Here is a 25,718-nt window from a genome sequence, read left to right on the forward strand (position 1 = left end):
TCCTAAACTATCTACTTACAGGCTAATGTACTGTGTCAGAGGCACTACACTGTGTCAGAGGCACTACACTGTCCTAAACTATGTACTTACAGGCTACTGTACTGGGTCAGAGGTACTACACTATCCTAAACTACCTACTTACAGGCTACTGTACTGTGTCAGAGTCACTACACTGTCCTAAACTACCTACTTACAGGCTACTGTACTGTGTCAGAGGCACTACACTATCCTAAACTATGTACTTACAGGCTACTGTACTGGGTCAGAGGTACTACACTGTCCTAAACTACCTACTTACAGGCTACTGTACTGTGTCAGAGGCACTACACTGTCCTAAACTACCTACTTACAGGCTACTGTACTGTGTCAGAGGCACTACACTGTCCTAAACTACCTACTTACAGGCTACTGTACTGTGTCAGAGGCACTACACTGTCCTAAACTACCTACTTACAGGCTACTGTACTGTGTCAGAGGCACTACACTGTCCTAAACTACCTACTTACAGGCTACTGTACTGTGTCAGAGGCACTACGCTGTCTTAAACTACCTACTTACAGTCTACTGTACTGTGTCAGAGGCACTACACTGTCCTAAACTACCTACTTACAGGTTACTGTACTGTGTCAGAGGCACTACACTGTCCTAAACTATCTACTTACAGGCTACTGTACTGTCTCACAGGCACTACTCTGTCCTAAACTACCTACTTACAGGCTACTGTACTGTGTCAGAGGCACTACACTGTCCTAAACTACCTACTTACAGGCTACTGTACTGTGTCATAGGCACTACACTGTCCTAAACTATCTACTTACAGGCTACTGTACACTGTCCTAAACTACTATCTACTGTGTCCATCTGGATCAGGAAAGGAGGCATCAGGTCAGCCCAGTGGGGGGCGTGACGCATGATTGGGGGCAGAGCGGGATTCAAGATTACCAGCATTGTGCAGCAGGGGGCGGGACTACTATGACACACTGAATCGCGCTCCTACCGGACTGCCTACTTGTTTTCTATAAATGGACGGCTGCAGGAATGAAGTCGATGGCGGTGGGTGGGTGCTGCTGGCGGCCTGGAGACTTGTCCACTCTTCCGGGCAGCTGGGAGCGCCACATGATTTTTGGGAGCCTCCCAGACGTTTCGGGACAGCAGGCAAGTATGGTATTACCAGATTATTTGGTTAACACCTTGAAATGGAAATTTAATTTTACATTTTAGTCATTTATGTAATTTATGTACTCAGGATGTTTACAGATACAATTCACAGATGATCGTCTATTAAGGTAGAAACATCTTTTTTTTTTTCTAGTGCACAATGAAAACGAATAACTTAATAAACACATAAAAATATCATCATTTTGATTAATTTTAATTTGTCACAATGATCATCAAGGCTGGAAATGATGTCACATATATTTAATTACTGCTTGTTAGTGTCACCGGGATAATTAAAGAGGTTGAACTGAGATAATAAAGCTATGCACTTACAGCAATGTAACAATAAGGAAGTAACCACTGTACAGACATTTTTCTTTATCCCAATATGCTGGAAAGACTTTAAATTTGATTCAAAAAAAGAAAACAACACTTGCTCCAATCACTTTTCCACCATTAATAATTATAATGTGCATAAATCAGCCATTTGACACCTTTTAAGAACTTCCAATACTTTCCTTATGGCCTCTAACATCCTTCTATATGGTCCTGCTATCTCAGCTGTCACTTTTTGGGGGTCTGATGGTTTTTCAAGCACTTCTTCCAGGTCGCTTTTTATAATAAATGTCGCACAACCTCGCCGCAAGTTCTGCGAATTGGCATTTCTATTTGAATCTCGAAATTTTCCGGTGCACACATTCACGCGATGTATGCGACTTTCATTGGGCAAACCCCCTCCTAATTGTATTGACCCCTATGTTGCAACAATATACTGTACATTACATTGATTTTTTTCGGTTTAGAACCCATTAGTTTACAGATGACGCTTTCTGTCTGTCCCCACAGGAAAGCTGGCAGCCTTTAGCATTGTAGCGAACACAAGCAACTCATGATAAACCACAGAAGCAACGTAACTATTGTCTCTATTGAAGTCTTGTAGTTGAATCTGCTGTGCCCCTTATATTTTAGGTTATACAGTAACCCAGATTCTCTATTTGGTAAGTGTGCCCTGGTAAGTATATCCCCGTAGGATGATTTGTTGACCTTATTGCTTATTGTAATCTGTAAAAACAAACAAACTTTGGAGTCGCCCCTGGGGGGCAAGAGTGCCCCTACGGCCAAGCCTTCCCATTCACAAAAAATACCCCCCACTTTACAGGTCTAGCCGTCCACTACACTTTCCAATGTACACATAACCCGAATACATTCTGTAGAAAGGGCAGGATGGTACAATGTTAGGCTAAAAACACTTTGCTGTTGTGCAGTAATATTACCCAGAGCAAGGCTTTCTAATACTGTATACATCAGCTAGAAAACACCCAGCCCTGGCCACATGCCTACGTTGGATAGTAATTGCTACGGCCAGCCCATTCTGGATTATTGAGCAGTTTCCAATGTGAAAAGAGAGAATAGCCAGAAGTGCTTCAGTATTTAGCCTAGGGATTACAGTCAGCTCCCTTACGGTGACATATGATAACCCTTCAGAGGCTGTGTCTATCATTACACTGGTATTTTGTCTCAGTCAGTGAAAGTGATTATTTTTTCTTACCTTTCATTGTTTACAGAAAACCCACCTCCTCCCACTGTATCTTTGCCTGACTCACCGCCTTTAGGGGTTTTCCTCCCGAGATGTTGGGTCAGAGGTGGCCTCACCAGGCTCCTTACGTCTGTGTCATCCTTAAATTTCTTTTTCTGGATCTCTTCGAACCACTCTCCAGACAACGCGTGGAGCCATTTCACATCCCGCTTCGAACTCTTGAGTTTGCTGAAACGAAATATCAGGAGAAATCAGGCGACCGTCCACAGAGAGAGCCTGCCTCGCAATGCTGCCTGGTTATTACAATGATTAGGTATGCTGTGGATGCCGGAGAGGAGAAAACCTGTTGGACCAGATGTTTGGTGATGTCAGGCACGGCTAGGAGAGGACGCTCCTGCTGTACAGGAGACGGCGGCAGATGTGAAGATCTTCTCAGAGGGGACAGGCATGACACACATATAACACGCTGATGCGGAGTAGGTGAGCCAGACGGGGTGGAAACCACAGGGAGCGTATACAGACAGGGGCACTATATAACCGGAGTAAAACACAGGGTTGCTTTGGTCACATCTGTGACGGTTGCTGGGAGTATTAGCTATATAACTAGCAAGTAAGATACAGTGTGGAAAGTGCTACACAAACTCACTATTAGGGGTCTATTTATCAAGCAGTGAAAAGTGTGGAGAAATGGACCAGTGGAGAAGTTGCCCGTAGCAACCAATCAGCTCCTACCTTTTATTTTATAGACTTTACTTGATAAATGCCACTTCAAAGCTGATTGGCTGCTATAGGCAACTTCTCCACACTTTAACTGCTTGATAAATAGACCCCTTAGTGTCACCTGTTACTGTGATACAGGGCGCTCTAGCATAGTATATATATATATATATATATATATATATATATGTATACAGAGAAAATAATCGGCACTCACCAAATATGTGAAAAAAGACTCATTTATAAGTGCAAAAGCAGGTTTTGAAATACCCATTGCAGCAAGATACAAAAGGTTCAGTCCAGTCGACGTTTCGATCCCTATCCAGGATCTTTATCAAGACCACAGCGACCATGCAACAACAATTTCTGATAAACAACCAAGTGCAGGATATGATAGGGATCGAAACGTCGACTGGACTGAACATTTTGTATCTTGCTGCAATGGGTATTTCAAAACCTGCTTTTGCACTAATAAATGAGTCTTTTTTCATATATTTGGTGAGTGCCGATTATTTTCTCTGTATATAAATGGACAGCTCTAACTGCCTTTAAATTGAGCACCCCACCTGTACTCTTGCTATACTGGAGTGTGGACATTTTGGAATATATATATATATATATGTATATATATATATATATATATATATATATATATATAGTTTATTGCAACTGGATTTACATTATGCATCGTTTTTTCTACCTATAACTTATTATTATAGACTGAGCAGCGAGATCTTTTATCTAGATTTTCTAATGGTCCTGTCTTGTTCAGCATCTGGGTGATAACATTGCATGTAAGGGAGTTTATACATCACACTTAGGCATTCTTTGTCAGTGCATGCTGGAACTTGTAGTTCCACTACAGCTAGTTAAATTGAGACCCTGGACAACTAAACAGCAATGATATGTGGAAGGCCCAGTGAGGAGGGATATCTAATATGTTAGGTATAGTCTACGAGCTTATGTTAGATGGGCGGTTAATGGATGCTGTCATTGTAAACGTTAGTTGTAGCGCAGGCAAGCTGCATCTCTATTCAGTGACTGTCTGGGTGTGTCTGTCTGTCCTAGTGACAGCTCATTGTCACTGGCTCTGTAGATGCCCGGCTGTAGGCGGCAAAACTTCATTTCTCTTTACAGTGAAAACATGGCTTTGTGTGCAACATACTTTGAGCAAAATAAAATTAAATAAAAATAAAAATACATTCTGTAAATGTGTAAAACTTCAATAAAATGTTTATAAAAAAAAAATAAAATAGTCTCTGAAACATGGAGGCCTACAGAACGGGCACTTTGTGCAAGTCCTTCTTCAGAACAGTATTTGGCCCAATAACGACTCACGGGACTTGGAATATAATTTGAAGAATTAACCATTTGAATTCAAATCCAATGTGCCATCGTCACATTTCATACCGTGGGCTTTAAAACACTGCACAGCTCTGCTCCCAGCAATGAAAGGGTTAACCAGGCATGACACACATTCCGCCATGTTGCTAGGATAGGATGCGGTGTATGAAATCTTTGTCTGTGCCCCAGTTTTGAGCATCGTGGCACAGCGAGCAAATCCCTTTACAGGTGACTGCTGCTGTCTGTGACCTGGTCCAGGACACCAGGCCGCACTATAGGGTAGTGTGACTGCATGCTGTATGCATCTCTATCATATACCCTCCAAAAGAAATATACCATGGCTACTCACTCCGCTTTGTTATTTTCCTGTTTTAACTATATGTCAAATGCACTACAAAATGTGTTCTCATGCATCTAGCCTCCTTGCACGTTAAACAGCCTTTCTAGTGTCGCCGATCCACTTTTCGGGTGACTTTTTCCCTTAAAATGCGTCTTATTCATAAAGAGATAGGACGCACAAGCAGCGTCTGCTAATTAAAAAATATGCGGCATGCCTATATTCTGTGTGCCGCTGCGGCTGTATCTGCACGAGAAATGCCACGTTACAGTGTCACAGCTGCTGTCTTCCATTATGATGAGAAAATATATATCACACAAAATATATAACAAACCTCTGATGCCTTTCTTCAGCCAAACTTTTACATTGGTTTACATACACTGTTTTAAGTGAAGACACATGCCGAGGTAATTTCCCATTATTCTAAGAACGGTTATACAAATAAATAACTGAAATAAAGCAAGCTTATAGCATAGGTGTGAATCTGAGCTATAAGGCTGTATTACACTAGCATGAGTTTATAACTGCTTATTTTACCAGGCCCAGAAGATATTATACATTAGAGCAGTGGTTCCCAAACTGGGGGGCGTGGCACCCTGCCGCAGGGCACTTGCAGGGGTACTATTCAAATATTAATATTCAGGCGCTTCTAAAATACACTACAGGTATATACAGTGCATCCGGAAAGTATTCACAGCGCTGGACTTTTTCCACATTTTGTTATGTTACAGCCTTATTCCAAAATGGAATAAATTAATTTTTGTCCTCAAAATTCTACACACAATACCCCATAATGACAACATGTATAAGGTGTTTTTGAGATTTTTGCAAATTTAATAATAAAAAAAAAAACTACTAATAAATCACATGTACATAAGTATTCACAGCCTTTGTTATGAAGCTCAAAATTGAGCTCAGGTGCATCCTGTTTCCACTGATCATCCTTGAGATGTTCCTACAGCTTAATTGGAGTCCACCTGTGGTAAATTCAGTTGATAGGACATTTTGAAAGGCATACACCTGTCTATATAAGGTCCCACACTTGACAGTGCATGTCAGAGGACAAACCAAGCATGAAGTCCAAGGAATTGTCTGTAGACCTCTGAGACAGGATTGTCTCGAGGTACAAATCTGGGGAAGGGTACAGAAAAATATCTGTTGCTTTGAAGGTCTTAATGAGCACAGTGGCCTCCATCATCCGTAAATGGAAGAAGTTCGGAACTACCAGGACTCTTCCTAGAGTTGGCCGGCCATAAAAACTGGGAGAAGGGCCCTAGTCAGGGAGGTGACCAAGAACCAGATGGTCACTCTGCCAGAGCTACAGCATTCCACTGTGGAAAGAGGAGAACCTTCCAGAAGGACAAACATCTCTGCAGCAATCCACCAATCAGGCCTGTATTGTACAGTGGCCTGACGCAAGCAACTCCTTAGTAAAAAGCACATGGCAGCTCACCTGGAGTTTGTCAAAATGCACCTGAAGGACTCTGACCATGAGAAACAAAATTCACTGGTCTGATGAGACAAAAATTGAACTCTTTGGCGTGAATGCCAGGCATTATGTTTGGAGGAAACAAGGCACCGCTCATCACCAGGCCAATACCATCCCTACAGTGAAGCATGGTGGTGGCAGCATCATGCTGTGGGGATGTTTTTCAGCAGGGGAAACTGGGAGACTAGTCAGGATAGAGGGAAAGATGAATGCAGCAATGTACTGAGACATCCTGGATGAAAACCTGCTCCAGAGCGCTCTTGACCTCAGACTGGGGTGACGGTTCATCTTTCAACAGGACAACGACCCTAAGCAAATAGCCAAGATATCATAGGAGTGGCTTCAGGTCAACTCTGTGAATGTCCTTGAGTGGCCCAGCTAATGCCCAGACTTGAATCTGATTGAACATCTCTGGAGAGATCTGAAAATGACTGTGCACCGACACTTCCCATCCAACCTGATGGAGCTTGAGAGGTGCTGCATAGAGGAATGGGCGAAACTGCCCAAAGATAGGTGTGCCAAGCTTGTAGCATCATATTCAAAAAGACTTGAGGCTGTAATTGCTGCCAAAGGTGCATCAACAAAGTATTGAGCAAAGGCTGTGAGTACTTATGTACATGTGATTTCTTAGTTGTTTTTTTTTATGAAATTTGCAAAAATCTCAAAAAAACTTTTTACATGTTGTCATTATGGGGTATTGTGTGTAGAATTTTGAGGACAAAAATGAATTTATTCCATTTTGGAATAAGGCTGTAACATAACAAAATGTGGAAAAAGTGAAGCGATGTGAATACTTATATATATATATATATATTTCTCCTTATTACAATATGCAAATTATTGCGACTCCTACCGAGTAATTCTGATATACTCGCTTAAATGATTTATAATCAATATTATCTAAAACAACAAGGAGCGCAAATGATCATTCAATTTAACAGGTTGGTGGTCCAAGACCAAGTCAAATTATGGTCAATGTGATTGGCAGCCACCAGCACTGGTTTTGCCTATCATAAAACACGTGGACAAATAGTAGCATAACCCTGTCTACCACCACATAACTGACACTAAGGATAACAGGTAAGGCCTATTTATTTCATTTCATAATTTTTTTCTGAACTTCTCGAAAAGAAACTTTTGGCCTAAGGGTACTTTGAATTAAGTACTGAAATTCTAGGGAACCGTGACTTAAGAACGTTTGGAAACCACTGCACTAGAGTGTCCACCTTCACATGATTTATTTATTGGATTGTGTATGCCCTAGATACACTGCTTTAGCTTCCTGCTTTCTTTGTAATCTGTGTGGTCGTATATTATATTGTCAGGTAGAGTTGTTCATTTTCATTGCCCTAGAATACAACACAGCTCTATAGTACTGGGCCTGCAGAACATCAGCACAGCAGAAGCAGTTGTGCCTGACTGAAGGAAGAAATACCCGAAAACACATTAGAGAGATAATTAATGTGTTTAGTTAAAGTTGCAAGAGGGTATGTACTGTACAAGACAATAAATGACACTCATCTAAGAGTGGACAGACCCTTTAACCAGAAGATTTTTTTGCCTTGGAAATCAGATTAGAACCACATGATGTCTCTTCCTCCTGTAGCTTGTTATATGAACAGAGGCCCTGATTCAGAGCCGGTCGCTCTGACAGAGCGCTTGCTCTGAATCAGGGCCGGTCTTTTTTTTTTTTTTTGGAACGACCTCCTGGCCGCTCGCATAGCTGTGGGTGACCATCCACAGCTATAGCGAGCGGCCAGGAAGATAGTCGCGATGGTCAAGACCATCGCGACCATCGGGCTTGCGACGAGACCCTTGTGGTAGGGTCTCAGAGCCGAAAGCTCTCCCACTGACATCACTTGTGATGTCAGTGGGGCCGCCCCCAGATGGTAGGCATTCTCATGGGAACGCCTCCGTCTGGGCAGCCACCCCCCAGGCCTGCCCACCAAAGGGGGCGTGCTGTCACTCAACATCGACAGCATGCCCCCTTTGGTGCGAGACCCGGAGCGACAGCTTGCCCATCGCTATCCGGGTCTCGCGCATGCGCACGACGGAGCCGGCTACGTCGTGCGCATGCGCTCTGGGCCACCATCGACCCGGTTGCGAGTGCTCAGCGCTTGCGACCGGGTCTGTATCAGGTCCAGAGATTGGTCAATTCAGAGGAGCACGTGAATCCCATCGCGAAGATATGCAAATGTCGCTGCTGCTTATATTTGTACTGAGACGCCCACGCTTGCGCACAAAGACACACCATCGGTTGCACCACGGAGACCCTATGGTTGCTCAGATAGATGTAAGCTGTCGGAGCCTTTACCACTGTGTACAAATTCACAGGCTGACACAAGTTCCCAAACCAGACTCGACACACCTGCGTTAGCCTCGCCCCCCCCCAGTTACCTCCCACAAATGCTCCCTGACTGTAAATCACACTGCGTCCAAGTCCTTACAGCGACTGCCATCGGTAATCACACTTGGCGCATACGCAGTAAGACTCATAGGCATGCACAGTATAAAAAAATAAAATTGCGACGTGCCCACCTCTGAACTAGGCCATGAGACAAGAGTCAGAACTGGACATAATATGACATATACAGTCAAGTGCATAAATATTGGGACATTGACAGAATTTTCATATTTTGGCCTCTATTCACCACCACAATGGCTTTGCAATGACACAAACAAGATGTGCTTTAACTGCAGACTTTCAGATTTAATTTGAGGGTAATTACATCCAAATCAGGTGAACGGTGTAGGAATTACAACAGTTTCTATATGTGCCTCCCACTTTTTAAGGGACCAAAAGTAATGGGAGAAAATAAACAATCCTAAATCTAACTTTCACTTTTTAATACTTTGTTGCAAATCCTTTGCAGGCAATTACAGCCTGAAGTCTGGAAAGCATAGACATCACCAGACGCTGGGTTTCATCCCTGGTGATGCTCTGCCAGGCCTCTACTGCAAATGTCTTCAGTTCCTGCTTGTTCTTGGGGCATTTTCCCTTCAGTTTTGTCTTCAAGTGAAATGCATGCTCAATCGGATTCAGGTCAGAGGATTGGCCATTGCATAACATTCCACTTTTTAGCCTTAAAAAACTCTTTGCTTGCTTTTGCAGTATGCTTCGGGTCATTGTCCATCTGCACTGTGAAGTGCCGTCCAATGAGTTCTGAAGCATTTGACTGAATATGAGCATATAATATTGCCCGAAACACTTCAGAATTCATTCTGCTGCTTTTGTCAGCAGTCACATCATCAATAAATACAAGGGAACCAGTTCCATTGGCAGCCATACATGCCCACGCCATGACACTACCACCACCATGCTTCACTGATGAGGTGGTATGTTTTTGATTATGAGCAGTTCCTTTCCTTCTCCATACTATTCTCTTGCCATCACTCTGGTACAAGTTGATCTTTGTCTCATCTGTCCATAAGATGTTGTTCCAGAACTGTAATGGCTATTTTAGATGTTGTTTGGCAAACTGTAATCTGGTCTTCCTGTTTTTGTGGCTCACCAATGGTTTACATCTTGTGGTGAACCCTCTATATTCACTCTTGTGAAGTCTTCTCTTGATTGTTGACTTTGACACATATACACCTACCTCCTGGAGAGTGTTCTTGATTTGGCCAACTGTTGTGAAGGGGTTTTTCTTCACCAGGGAAATAATTCTTCTGTCATCCACCACAGTTGTTTTCCGTGGTCTTCCGGGTCTTTTGGTGTTGCTGAGCTCTCCGGTGCGTTCTTTCTTTTTAACAATGTTCCAAACAGATGATTTGGCCACACCTAATGTTTTTGCTATCTCTCTGATGGGTTTGTTTTGATTTTTCAGCCTAATGATGGCTTGCTTCACTGATAGTGACAGCTCTTTGGATCTCATATTGAGAGTCGACAGCAACTGATTCCAAATGCAAATTTCACACCTAGAATCAACTCCAGACCTTTTACCTGCTTAATCGATAATGAAATAATGAGGGAATAGCCCACACCTGTCCATGAAATAGCTTTTGAGTTGATAGTCCCATTACTTTTGGCCCCTTAAAAAGTGGGAGGCACATATAGAAACCGTTGTAATTCCTACACCGTTCACCTGATTTGGATGTAATTACCCTCAAATTAAATCTGAAAGTCTGCAGTTAAAGCACATCTTGTTTGTTTAATTTCAAAGTCATTGTGGTGGTGAATAGAGGCCAAAATATGACAATTCTGTCAATGTCCCAATATTTATGCACCTGACTGTATATCGCAAAACATTGTAATGTATTTCACAGCGTCATCATTTAAACATCTTTAACAATTTTCATCCTATTAAGCCAATATACATTTTTAAACACTTTATAGCATTCTTTCAGAAAACGAGCTCAAGAAAATGCAAGATCAGAGCATTCCGAACAGATCTACACTTACAACTGGCGTTCATGCACAGTAAGGGTGCGTTCACACACAGCGGCCCATGCTGACCAGCTTGTACAGTATATATATATAATTATGTCACTATCCAGAAACTATATCGCATAGGACGTAGCGGTGAATAAGGTCCATTTTACTTGTATGTGTTTATCTGTAACCATGGTGATGGTAATCACGTATAACTCATCGTGCGCGATGACGTCATCATTATGCGCGTCTGACATGTACGCGTTGCCCATCTGTTTGGGCACTGATGCACGTGGTGGTAAGTAGACTGTATTTAAACAGTGTTTGTATGTCATATCATTTAAGCCTGATGACAGTGCGGTAATAAAGGCACTGAAACGTTGCTATATCAAGCCGTTGTTTTGAACTGTTATTAAGAGCAAGGAGTGCTGCACCTTCTGTCGGTATATATATATATATATATATATTTATATATATATATATATATATATATATATACACATGATAATAATATACCAGTGGCAGAACTATGGGAGTGTCACGACCCTGGCTAGTTTTTCATCTTTTGCCTTGAGACTTACCCCTGTCAGCTGTCCCGTGGATCTGTATGTGTAATCCGCACGGGAGATCTGTCCTGATCATGCTGGCTGCAGCACTTCTGTGTATGCATTTGGACTGTGCTCTCCTTTCCACAGTGATTGTTCACCTGGGCTCACCTCTGTCAGTGAACACTGCTAGCCTCTGCATGTTGTGCCCTCCACCACTCAGAGTGCTACTACCAGACCACCTGACCGTATCCACCAATTCCTGCCAGACCCAGGGTATATACATCCTCCTCTGATAGCATTCTGGGCCTGAACATCTCGTTACTTCTCGTGGTGTATTGTTTGTGCTTCGTCCATGTACTAGTGTATTCCAGGCTCCTGCTGATTGCTATACCTGACGCGTCCGGAAATCCTGCTGGTTCCCAGACTAGTTCTATCAGTAATTCTGCTACACGAATATGCCTAGAGCATCCAGAAATCCTACTAGTTCCCAGGCCAGTGCATAATGTCCATTGCTGTTGCATGACTTATGGTCCTGAGTTCCCTGTGTGTTACCAGTGCTTCCCAGCACAGCAAACGATACTCCAGTCCGGAGTGATATTCCAAGTCCATTCCGCGATACTCCAGTCCAGAGTGATATTCCAAGTCCATTCCACGATACTCCAGTCCGGAGTGATATTCCAAGTACATTCCACGATACTCCAGTCCGAAGTGATATTCCAAGTCCATTCCACGATACTCCAGTCCGGAGTGATATTCCAAGTCAATTCACATTACGCCAGTCCGGAGTCAAGTTCCATGTTCATCAGTTCAATTCACATTGTTCCAGTCCGAAGTCAAGTTCCAAGTTCACCAGCTCTGTCCACGTTACTCCAGTCCGGAGTCCAAGTCCAAGTTCTTCAGTCCGATCCACATTATTCCAGTCCAGAGTCAAGATCCAAATCCTTCAAGTTCAAAACTCTTGTCCGAAGATCCAGTAGCAGTTCACTTAAGTTTCAAGTCTGCAGTTTCTTTTCCAGGTTCAGAGATTATTGGAAGACTCTTTCCTTCAGTCTATTCAGCAAATCTTCCTGCCGGTCCCTGTCCGGTTCCTCCTAGTCACCTACTGAAATCCTGTCCAGTTCAGCAAATCTTCATGCCGGTCCCAGTCCGGTTCCTCCAAGTCACCTACTGATATCCTGTCCAGTTCAGCAAGTCTTCCTACTGGTCCCGGTCCGGTTCCTCCAAATCTTCTACTGGTTCCACTCCAACGTTACAAGTTTCCTGTTCTCACTGCTATACAATTATTTTGCAAATAGAGCTATTTACCTCAACCATGGTTCCAGTTAAGCCGGTCTCCGATGAATCCACTTCAACACCTGAATCAGGTAATTCTCAGACTCCAACCATGACAGGGAGACAATGGAGGCTCCAGCTCTGAAGGGCACCTCCTCCACTGTTCACAACATATTCACCCCACATAGGACATCATGGCCCCCAATACATGGCACCCCTTCCCAGCACCCGAGAAGCCACCATACACTACTGGAGAGCTCCGTCTCAGACCATCAGCTGCTGCCTTCGTCTATCTATAGCCTGTCTGCATGCGAATTGCTACATTACAGTCATAGCCATGCGTTTCTCATGGCTACAAGTGTAAATGGCAAGATAGATTGATCCACCCATTCCAGATAATGATTCATGTTGCCTAAATACAAGGCATCAAAGTGTGACACATTAATCATTGTTTTCTTTTGGAAACTGCAGTGATATTTAAATAGAATTCACATCTCAAAGCAATTCCTTGGCTTCCGCCATTAACGCCAGAACATCATTTTGGTGAATGAAACTCATTCTCAAAAATGTGCTGAATGTAAAAAGTCTCCATATGAAGTATTATCTGATTGGACTTATGTATTGCTACAGCAATATAACCACCAGCATTTGATATCAGCTTTCCTAGAGTTGCAAAGTGTCAGGTGTATTCCATACAGGTTCACTTTCATACAAACCAAAGGTCATAGGGCTTGGTTAAGACATGAAAGCCCATATATTATCCCTTTACGACTAGAGGATTACTCTCACTTTTTTCTCTTACATTAATTACTAATTATAAGGAGCTGTAGCTATTGGTGTGACATTACAAAGGTCTATTTGTAGACTGTGTTACAGGGAACAGTACATAGGTCGGCACAACAAAATTAATGTCCGAAAAGCCATGCTTTAGCCTATACATGACAGCGATACTGATAGGTAACACTGCGACAAACCCTGCCGGTGGTCCGCTTTGCCCATAGACATGGGCAGGGTGTTGATAATGGGTGTCCCAAACACTGGTGGGGGAGGCAGTTTATTCTTCGAATATTTTTTTTTTTTTCCCACTAAAATATTTATAGGTTTTTAAAAATACGTTTATGACATGGTTAAAAAAAAAAAAACTCTCAAAAATACAGCATCAATAAATTCACCTGACAGACGTCTTAAATTGAAGTCTCTACAGGTAATCTTCCCTATTCTTAGGGCACAAAATGTCACATAGTGCCCACAGTATGCACATTGTCACACAGTGCCCACAGTATGCACATTGTCACACAGTGCCCACAGTATGCACATTGTCACACAGTGCCCACAGTATGCACATTGTCACATGGCTCCCCCAGTATGCACTCTATGTCACACGGTGCCCCCAACATGCACATTAGCTCACACAGTGCCCCCTGTATGCACATTACATCACTATGCCTGCAGGACCCCAGTATGTCACACACTGCCCTCATTCCCACTACTACTAGTACTATTCACAGGCTACAGCTGCTGTATGCTGAATCCACAGCAGCTCTCAGCTCCCTTAAACGTTGCAGACATCAGGCTTAAAAGGTCTCTGGAGCCAGGAGCTGCTCAGCAGTATTCAGCATCTGGTACAGCCGGGTGGTGCCCACACTGCTCCCCTGCACCTAAGGGGCTTGTGCTGCTGCCCATTGCCGGATAAAGCGAACACTATCCTGAGATGGTGTTACTTTGTGTTGAAAAGCTGAGCTCTACCTGGCAATGAATGAAGCACCATTGGAGTAATTAGGGATTTCTCCTTGGTTCACCTTTTGGTAATATGTGTGAAGCAGAGGGAGAGACTATTTCCAGCGTTAATCACTTCTGTGATTAAGGAGGTATGTATCAAATCTTCTATAGAAGACAAGTGGCGAAGGTTTGATAACATCTCCCTCAATGTTGTGAATGGTACTTAGTGAGTAACAACAGGCAGAGTTAAACAGTGGAAGGAGCCGGAGTAATTGTGTGAGACTCGTGTAAAACAGATGCACAAACTTCTATATAAAAATGATTGTTCACTTAAATTGTTTCTTAATTTGCTTTCAATACTGTTATATTTTTCAGCTGGAAGCAAAATATTTTGTTGTCCCTTTACATCAGGGAACAGTAGGCCCGATTCAGAGATATTTTCGTAGAACGAGCGATTGTTTGCTAATGCCGCACTGCACACACGCACAGCAATTACGTTCGTACAGAGGACCCAACTGCAAAATGAGTGACAGGTATTCAGCGTTTGGAGGTGGTTAGCAAAACGCAGGCGTATCTGACCGTTTCGAGGGCGTGCATAAATTAGCCATTGTAATCTCCAGCGCAGGATGAGATCTCTCTGCGTGTCGGGGGAGCTGCGGTGTTTGCGGCTGGTCAGACTTGTCTTACATGCTGCGTGACTGCCTGCTGCGCGTCGATAGTACCGATGTTAATGCTGATGTACGTCGTCGGGCGGATATATGCTCGGTTGTGCTTTAGAAGGCATTAGCATATATTAGCAACTGCGATCTGTGAGAGAATGCTGTTGCATTGCCGTCCGTCTCTGAATCAGGCCCAATGTACAGTAAAAGCTACAACAAGCTGAGAGTGTGCCAAATCGCAGGCGTGTACAGCATCCGCCCACTTATGCTGGAAGCGAGCACAAAGTTGATGATGATTACGGAGGCTGAACGAGTATATCCAGTTTTCATCGGCCATATAACAAATGTATTCAATAAAATCGTAAATATTACAAGTAAAAATCTGTCGTTCCTACCTCACAGTCAAATACATAAACAGCCAAATGAATCCTACAGATGTTTCTAGACGACTGACAGAAATATTAGTTACATTTACACAGCGCCAGATGATTGGGAACAAACATGACTGGTTGTTAACAGAGATTAATAAGAGGTCCCTGATCGCAAGCTAAAGGAAAATGTATAGGACAATAAGGGGAGTGATACATGAAGTTAAGTGCCATATACTGCATATTGGTACAGCTGGCTTGCAAAGGTAGAACATACTTGGTGTCGTTCACACAGCCAGAGGGTCAGAGGGTTATTTCAGTATAGACAGAGAACACGTTAGTTTTGTGTGAACTGTGTAGAGAGGAGTGGTAGAATAGCCTGTGAGAGTAATTAAAAGGGTGATTCAGGAATTTGATAAGCTTGGCCAAAGAAGTGAGTTTTCAGACAACTTTGAAGATTTGAAGGCTAAGGGAAAGTCTTATTGTACGAGGACGGAATTACAGAGAGTGGGTGCAGCCACAAAGAGGACCTCATTCAGAGGCGGTCGTTAGATACAAGCGGTCACACTGAATCAGGGCGGCTGCTTGCATCCTGAACGGCCACCTCCTTGTCGATCGTTAAGCTGTGGGTTACCACCCACAGCTTAACGACCGACCAGGTTGATGGTCGCGATGGTGATCACCATCGCGACCATCGGAGCTTACGACCAGACCCTAAGGTTGGGTCTGGGCACTCGTAAGCCCCAGGAAGCTTTCTGCTCTGATGGAGCAGGAAGCTCCCCACTGACATCACTGATGATGTCAGTGCGGCTGCCCACAAAATGGTAGGCATTCGTAAAGGAACGCCTCCATTTTGGAAACCACTCCCCCTGCCCGCCTACCAAACGGGGGCAGCTGTTGATCAACATCGACAGCCTCCCCTTTGGTAGCGAGCTCCAGAGCGACAGAGGGCCTGATTCAGAGCCGGACGCTCTGACCAGAGCGCTCGCTCTGAATCAGTGCCCTCCTACCTGAAAATGGAGCGGCCTTCTGGCCGCTCGCATAGCTGTGTCAAGACCATCGCGACCATCGGGCTTGCGACGAGACCCTGCGGTAGTGTCTCGGTGACCACAAGCCCTGGAGTGATTTTGGCTCTATCAGAGCCGAAATCACTCCCACTGACATCACTAGTGATGTCAGTGGGGCCGGACCCAGATGGTAGGCGTTCCCATGGGAACGCCTCCATCTGGCAGCCACGCCCCCGGCACGCCCACCAAAGGGGGCGTGCTGTCAGTCACCATCGACAGCACGCCCCCTTTGGTGCGAGACCCGGAGCGACAGCTTGGCTGTCGCTGTCCGGGTCTCACGTATGCACACGACGGAGCTCCCTCCGTCATGCGCATTGGGGTAACATCGACCCACTTGCGAGCGTCCTGCGCTTGCGAGCGGGTCTGAATGACCCGTTGGTTACGAGCGCATCGGCACTCGCGACCGACTCTGAATAAGGTCCAGAGTCCTGTAGCTGAGAATGAGTGCAGGTAATGATGTGGAGGAGAGACGCAGATCTTGCACAGAAAGGAGAAGTCAAATTGAGAGATATTTTGAACAAGTCAAGCGATGGATTATTGTGTTATTGTGTAGATTTGTATATGGCTTTGTAAATTAGAAGTATTTCATACAGAGGGCCTGATTCAGAGCCGTTCGTAAGCGGCCGCTCGTTCGCTCTGAGCGATGTTCGCACAACTGCGCATGCGTATGGGTCATAATGCGCATGCGCAAACCAGTCATTGCGGTCGGAAATCATGCGCTCGCAAAACAGCGAGGGGCTGCTAATTTGATTGACAGAATGTACCGTTTGTGGGTGGTAACAGGGGAAGGTGCTTGAAAACGGGGGAGTGGAGATCCGAACGCAGGCGTGCCAAACGGTCAAAAGGGCGTTTAATGGGAGTGCATAATTAGTAAAGGAGCGTCATCGACCACGTCACTTGGTTGTCTTTTAGCCTCAACTGCTGGCAGTGATAGCGGTAAGAAAAACCTACCACAAGCACTGCGAGCAGTTCAGATGCCTTTTGATGTACCCGATTAATCTAATAAATACCGGAGATGACGTGTGATGTGAATGGAAAAGGGTCATCTTTACAAAATAGCGAACGCATTTTTCGTTCGCTCGCTCAGACATAGAGGCGTCAACAAACCGCAAAGAGCGAGCGCTCAATTTAAATAGCCGGCCCCTTTTTTGGAACGACCGTCCGCAAATAGCGTCCGGCACTGAATCAGGCCCAGAATGTGGTAAAATACAGGCAATAGTTGTGCATCTATAAAAAAGGTGCAGTAAGTGTGGAGAACAAGGGGGGCCCATGTCGTCCACCCTGACCTAGAACAAGATTAGAGCAACTAGAGCTAATGTCACCAAGAGCTGAACTGTGCTTCTTCAGGATTATAACATTTCCCCACAAAAATTCTCATAAAAGATATATATCTTTTATATATAATTTTAATTGGTCTGTTTGTTATGCATTCAGACACCCCTGGGATGGAACCAACGCGAGATGGTCCAGCTGCATCCTGGCCAGGTTTTAGGGGGGTTAGGGTCCCAGTTGGACCTCCCTTTGTTGTACGCTGGGCAGAACTTTGACCCGGGGAGCCTGTTCTGAGCCTTCCACTGGATGGATTTGAACAAAATCTTCACAAAGTGGTAACATTGGATCTCAGAAGACATACTAGGGGGTTAGGGTCCCGGTCAAACCTCCCGTTGGTGTACACTCAGCAGAACTTAGACTGGGGGATGCTGGGGAGAACTTTGACCCGGGGAGCTTGTCCTGGGCCTTTCACTGGATGGATTTGGATAAAAACTTCACAGAGGGGTAGCAATAGGTCTGGGATGTCTAATGGAGTAGTTGGGGTCCCGGTCGGACCTCACGGCAGAGTGCGCTGGGCACAACTTTCACCCAGGCAAGCTGCTCTGGGCCAATCACTGGATGGATTTGGATGACATCACATAATAAAACTTACATACTGTATATACATACACACACACACTCTAAGGAATGGCAGAACATAGTGACATTGTATAACTCACTTCCACTGAGCCTATGCGCCTATCTAAAGGCTGGTGCCTGTCTGTACTCCGAGTACCCGTGGGCTCCCTCTGCCGATTACTACACAGCTACAACTGTAATTTGTCGCCTTACCCATCTAAACAGTACGTTGAACTATTCTCCCATATCTAGCTACGGGGTACACAGTGGAAGAATATCACATTACAGATCAAAGTGCACCTTGCTGCTCTAACTTCCACACAGCTTACTGCAAGGAAAACACAAGTGCTGAGACTGCAAAAAAGTACTCTGTGCAGACTGAGCTGTGCCCGATGCTTTGTCCAAGTCTGCACTGTAATATACATGGGCTGTAAGGCTGTCACTGCAGCTGATTGGATAACCTGTGTTAGTGTAACATGCAAGTTTACTTCAGACAAGAAATATGATCAATTTTATGCAACCTTTCAACGTGCTACACTATGCAGCCTGTAGTGGTGTGCCACCCAATGCAAACACCTCTCTGACTGAGCATTGCTAGACAGTTTCACCTGACGGTGCCAGGCACACCCCTTGGCGGTGCTAGATAGCCCTATGGGTGGTGCTAGACATGCCCCTTTGGGCAGGACACACCTTCTATCATGCTACATGCCGTGCCTTCATTTTACTACAATAATCTCAATGAAATGATTTTTCCAAACTAGGCAACATGGTAACATTATGTCCTAATTCAGATCCCCAAAGACCCCCTGCACTGTCACATGTGTATGTGGAAACCACCCTGCACCCCTGGGACAGCCCCCCGTAGGTGTCAAAAAAAGTTTAAAAAAAAAAACTAAAGTACACCCCCAAAAAAGTACTTTCATTTTTCGGGGTGAAAAAAAAAAAAAAGTTGGGGAACAAACTTAAAAACTAGCGAAATAGACTCCAGGGGGGTCCCCAAGTATGCCCCAGGTGTTTTTAAGATTGCAGGTGCTTGCGTCAGGTTGATATTTTACGTTTTTTTAAAACTTCACTTTAGCAACTTCAAAATATGCTAGCACCCATATTCAGCACAAAACCTGCTAATGCCATTCTTCACCACTTCTGCAAAGACGCTGATTAGCAGCTATTGAGATCATTTAAGTACCCCAAATACCTTCAGCAGGCCTATTCGGGGGTATCTATAGTGATCCCCAATGTCAGCATCTTTTGGGGGTTGTCAGGCTGATTCCCCCAAATCTGACAGCACTTTTCGCTGGTTTCGAATTCGCCGGGTTCCTTTTTCGCTGATTCGGAATTGAATACGGGGATAAGCGGGGACGAGCGCGATACTTTTCCACATGCAAAACCAGCGATGTTGGCGAAAAGTCCGGCATGCGAAAAGTACGAGACTTTTCGCTTCTAATTGAATATGCCCCTAAGTCTCATTTTAGCTATTTACAGAGAGGCCAAGTACGCAAGTCTGTTTTGCGGACGGATGTTGTGTTTTTCAGCACTGCGAATGTTCTGTAGCCAAATGTATGCATGATGCATCTACGGTAAGTAACCCGGCCGAAAAACTTCACTTGTGGCTGAAAAGACATTTCTGCGTGTTCACATGTAGGCAGTGAGGGCGTGTCGTGGGCATGCAGGGAGTATTGAGGGAGGTGCTGACTTTCGCATACGCACACATCCATCTGATTTCAGACGGATCTCTTGCGCCAGAGATAGGGCTGGTACAAGTGTGCGCTGTTAATGATGACGGCTACTTCCACAAGCGGATGTATAGGGGCGGTACTAACCCACAGATGCTTACAACTCTCCATTTGCCCATCCAATTCCATGCCAGCAGGGAGAGTTAGTGTTCCCGCTAGGCTGTTTTAGCAGGGTGCCGCGCCCTGCCCGATTTCTGAAGTGCAGAACGCGCCCTGCCCTATTTCTGAAAGGCAGAACGCACCCTGCCCTCCAGCGCGGCGGCCCGCTGAGACAGCCTGCGGGTCCTGCCTCCACCTGCGGGTCGCTGTGTCCCGCGGATGGTCAAAACCGCAGCGCTTGGGGGCTGCCCGGCATGACCGTTAGTGCCGGGCACGCCCCCAGTTGTGAAGAAAAAGGGGGTGTCATACAGACACGCCCCCTTGTCTTTGGCCATGCCCCCTTTTCGGCGCACGCAAAAGTGCTTTAACTCTGGTTCTGGCGTCCTGCCTCCCGCCGGACCTAGAGTGAACACTAGAGAGTGTAATTGAGACCAACTTGCGGGAATCAGCCCTAGAGTGTGTGTATTGATAGAGTGTCATTTATTCCTTTTTTGGATGGATGTGCAAAATCAAAGTCTTTTCCTGGAGCTGTGGCCTAATGATTCTCCCCCTGAAGATGAGATCAGTAGGTCCTCTCCAGTGGCTCCCGGAAAGGTGCCCTGCATGGTAGGTAAGTGCGGATTTATATCATCTTGCTACATGGGTTCGGTATGCGGGATCGACCGTCACTATGTCAATAGTGACAATGTCGATCCCGGAATGCCAATGCCGACACGCCAACAAGGTTAATTTGCTATCATACCGGCATCTTTACAGTTGTCAATCGAGGTAACAACCTGCAAGTAGCATTATAACCTTGTTGGCATGCCGCCACCTGCATTCTGGGATAGACATCGTCACTGTCGATCCCATGACTACATGACGCGCTGCATAGTTTACTTGTGTTTAACTGGGTGTAATAAACAAGTCTGAAGCAGTTAAAGCTATTTGTAGCCAGTGGCGCATCTATCATGGGTGCAGGTTGCACCATGCGGCACCCCCTTACCTATATTTGTCCGGCAGCATCATCCTACCGACAGCACATAACACACCCCTGTTTGTACCTGAATAATATTTTATAAAAACTCAGTGACTGTGAAGTCCAAGACAAAAAACATTAACCTGTGTATTGTCACAATCTCTAAATGACGTGACCGTTTCTGAAGATTGAGGACACTTGGCAGCTATGTATAGTACGCAAGGTGAAAGGACGTGCCCCTTGAAGTGAGCGGAAATAGATCTGGCCGCCATCTAGCTTTCCATGAATGGCTACAAAGGAACGTTTAGCAATGCTATGTAGTGTAAATAGCACTTAAGGTATTTCCATTGTTGGAGGAGCACAGTGAATAGCACTAAGTAGTACAATGTCATAGCATCTAGAAGATAGAAGACAAAATAAACTGTGCATGTCTGAACAAATGTCAGGCTATTAATGCAGTCTCCCCACGCAGGACACACTTGGTATCACTCTCATTAATCCTACAGCAATTCCTCCTGAGGCACTTGAAGGTCAAACATTTACAATGGCTACGGAATCAGTCATCTGTTCCATAGAGATTTATTTCAAGAGGAGCTTTCTGCTGTCTGCAACCTGAAGGGACCTTTCTGCTACAACCCAATATTTACAGTAGCCCAACTTTTACAAGTTAAACATGGACTAAAAAATATGTGTATGAAGTTTCTAAAAGTCGGTGAGTATGCTCTGTAATGCTTATTCATAGCAGTGTCCGGGGAGAGCAGTGGAAGATATACTGGGAGGTGGGGTGTATGTACAGAAGGGAAGGGGAGAGGAAGGAATATGGGGGGAGTGAACAGCAGGGTAGAGGAGAGGGAGAAATGATGGTGGTGTGGGGGAAGGTACAGCTGCAGAGAGGAGAGGAAGAAATCATGGTGGGGGGTGTACAGCTGGGGAGAAGAGAGGAAGACCTAGTAGTGGTGGGGGGTGTACAGCAGGAGAGGGGAGAGGAAGGAATAGTGGTGGTGGTGGGGTGTACAGCTGGGAAGGGGAGAGGAAGGAATAGTGGTGATGGGGATGTACAGCAGGAGAGGGGAGAGGAAGGAATAGTGGTGGTGGGGGGGTGTACAGCTGGGGAAAGGAGAGGAAGGAATAGTGGTGATGGGGGGTGTACAGTTGGGGAGAGGAGAGGAAGGAATAGTGGTGATGGGGAGTGTACAGCTGTGAAGGGGAGAGGAAGGAATAGTGGTGGTGGGGGATGTACAGCTGGGAAGGGGAGAGGAAGGAATAGTGGTGATGGGGGGTGTACAGCTGGGAAAGGAGAGGAAGGAATAGTGGTGATGGGGGGTGTACGGCTGGGAAGGGGAGAGGAAGGAATAGTGGTGATGGGGGGTGTACAGTTGGGGAGAGGAGAGGAAGGAATAGTGGTGATGGGGGGTGTACAGCTGGGAAGGGGAGAGGAAGGAATAGTGGTGATGGGGGAGTGTACAGCTGGGAAGGGGAGAGGAAGGACTAGTGGTGTGGGTGGGGGGTATACAGCTGGGAAGGGGAGAGGAAGGAATAGTGGTGATGGGGGGTGTACAGCTGGGAAGGGAAGAGGAAGGAATAGTGGTGATGGGGGGTGTACAGCTGGGAAGGGGAGAGGAAAGAATAGTGGTGATGGGGAGTGTACAGCTGGGAAGGGGAGAGGAAGGAATAGTGGTGATGGGGGGTGTACAGCTGGGAAGGGGAGAGGAAGGAATAGTGGTGATGGGGGGTGTACAGCTGGGAAGGGGAGAGGAAGGAATAGTGGTGATGGGGGGTGTCCAGCTGGGAAGGGAAGAGGAAGGAATAGTGGTGATGGGGTGTGTACAGCTTTGAAGGGGAGAGGAAGGAATAGTGGTGGGGGGTGTACAGCTGGGAAGGGGAGAGGAAGGAATAGTGGTGATGGGGGGTGTACGGCTGGGGAGGGGAGAGGAAGGAATAGTGGTGATGGGGGGTGTACAGCTGGGAAGGGGAGAGGAAGGAATAGTGGTGATGGGGGAGTGTACAGCTGGGAAGGGGAGAGGAAGGACTAGTGGTGTGGGTGGGGGTATACAGCTGGGAAGGGGAGAGGAAGGAATAGTGGTGATGGGGGGTGTACAGCTGGGAAGGGGAGAGGAAGGAATAGTGGTGATGGAGGGTGTACAGCTGGGATGGGGAGAGGAAGGAATAGTGGTGATGGGGAGTGTACAGCTGGGAAGGGGAGAGGAAGGAATAGTGGTGATGGGGTGTGTATGGCTGGGAAGGGGAGAGGAAGGAATAGTGGTGATGGGGGGTGTACAGCTGGGAAGGGAAGAGGAAGGAATAGTGGTGTGGGTGGGGGGTATACAGCTGGGAAGGGGAGTGGAAGGAATAGTGGTGATGGGGGGTGTACAGCTGGGAAGGGGAGAGGAAGGAATAGTGGTGATGGGGGGTGTACAGCTGGGAAGGGGAGAGGAAGGAATAGTGGTGATGGGGAGTGTACAGCTGGGAAGGGGAGAGGAAGGAATAGTGGTGATGGGGGTGTACAGCTGGGGAGAGGAGAGGAAGGAATAGTGGTGATGGGGGGTGTACAGCTGGGAAGGGGAGAGGAAGGAATAGTGGTGATGGGGGGTGTACAGCTGGGAAGGGGAGAGGAAGGAATAGTGGTGATGGGGTGTGTACAGCTTTGAAGGGGAGAGGAAGGAATAGTGGTGGGGGGTGTACAGCTGGGAAGGGGAGAGGAAGGAATAGTGGTGATGGGGGGTGTACGGCTGGGAAGGGGAGAGGAAGGAATAGTGGTGATGGGGGAGTGTACAGCTGGGAAGGGGAGAGGAAGGACTAGTGGTGTGGGTGGGAGGTATACAGCTGGGAAGGGGAGAGGAAGGAATAGTGGTGATGGGGGGTGTACAGCTGGGAAGGGGAGAGGAAGGAATAGTGGTGATGGGGGGTGTACAGCTGGGAAGGGGAGAGGAAGGAATAGTGGTGATGGGGAGTGTACAGCTGGGAAGGGGAGAGGAAGGAATAGTGGTGATGGGGAGTGTACAGCTGGGAAGGGGAGAGGAAGGAATAGTGGTGATGGGGGGTGTACAGCTGGGAAGGGGAGAGGAAGGAATAGTGGTGGTGGGGAGTGTACAGCTGGGAAGGGGAGAGGAAGGAATAGTGGTGATGGGGAGTGTACAGCTGGGAAGGGGAGAGGAAGGAATAGTGGTGATGGGGTGTACAGCTGGGGAGAGGAGAGGAAGGAATAGTGGTGATGGGGGGTGTACAGCTGGGAAGGGGAGAGGAAGGAATAGTGGTGATGGGGGAGTGTACAGCTGGGAAGGGGAGAGGAAGGACTAGTGGTGTGGGTGGGGGGTATACAGCTGGGAAGGGGAGAGGAAGGAATAGTGGTGATGGGGGAGTGTACAGCTGGGAAGGGGAGAGGAAGGACTAGTGGTGTGGGTGGGGGGTATACAGCTGGGGAGAGGAGAGGAAGGAATAGTGGTGATGGGGGGTGTACAGCTGGGAAGGGGAGAGGAAGGAATAGTGGTGATGGGGGAATGTACAGCTGGGAAGGGGAGAGGAAGGAATAGTGGTGATGGGGGTGTACAGCTGGGAAGGGGAGAGGAAGGAATAGTGGGGATGGGGGGTGTACAGCTGGGAAGGGGAGAGGAAGGAATAGTGGTGATGGGGGTGTACAGCTGGGAAGGGGAGAGGAAGGAATAGTGGTGATGGGGGGTGTACAGCTGGGAAGGGGAGAGGAAGGAATAGTGGTGATGGGGAGCGTACAGCTGGGAAGGGGAGAGGAAGGAATAGTGGTGATGGGGGGTGTACAGCTGGGAAGGGGAGAGGAAGGAATAGTGGGGATGGGGAGTGTACAGCTGGGAAGGGGAGAGAAAGGAATAGTGGTGATGGGGGGTGTACAGCTGGGAAGGGGAGAGGAAGGAATAGTGGTGGTGGGGAGTGTACAGCTGGGAAGGGGAGAGGAAGGAATAGTGGTGATGGGGAGTGTACAGCTGGGAAGGGGAGAGGAAGGAATAGTGGTGATGGGGGGTGTACAGCTGGGAAGGGGAGAGGAAGGAATAGTGGTGATGGGGGGTGTACAGCTGGGAAGGGGAGAGGAAGGAATAGTGGTGTGGGTGGGGGAGTGTACAGCTGGGAAGGGAAGAGGAAGGAGTAGTGGTGATGGGGGGTGTACAGCTGGGAAGAGGAAAGGAAGATATAATGGTGGGGGGTGTACAGCTGGGGAGAGAAGAGGAAGAAATAATGGTGGTGGAGAGGTGTACAGCTGTGTCCACATACATCTATCCTACAAGTCGTGTTAAACAGAACGAGTGAGCGCCGTGCAACTACGCAGTGCCGTGCAACTTTTTACCTTCAAATGCATCTTATTCGTACGGTGATGCGCATAGGATGAACACTCTGGGCCTGATTCAGAGCCGCTCGTAAGCGGCCGCTCGTTCGCTCCGAGTGATGTTCGCACATCTGCGCATGCGTATGGGTTGTAATGCGCA

General features: G+C 46.4%; 1 protein-coding gene across 1 annotated transcript in view; it reads right to left on the reverse strand.

The window, feature by feature from the left end:
* The window catches only part of EXPH5 (exophilin 5), a 121,295-nt gene that overhangs the window by 38,760 nt on the left and 56,817 nt on the right, over nucleotides 1-25,718 (reverse strand). Inside the window, exon 2 of the mRNA XM_088456717.1 lies at nucleotides 2,763-2,923. Within this exon, the coding sequence (XP_088312843.1) occupies nucleotides 2,763-2,923 (161 nt within the window). The remainder of the gene's footprint in view (nucleotides 1-2,762; nucleotides 2,924-25,718) is intronic.

Source organism: Taudactylus pleione, unplaced genomic scaffold (assembly GCF_031769625.1).
Source record: "Taudactylus pleione unplaced genomic scaffold, aTauple2 ptg000711l, whole genome shotgun sequence".
Taxonomy (NCBI): Eukaryota; Metazoa; Chordata; class Amphibia; order Anura; family Myobatrachidae; genus Taudactylus; species Taudactylus pleione.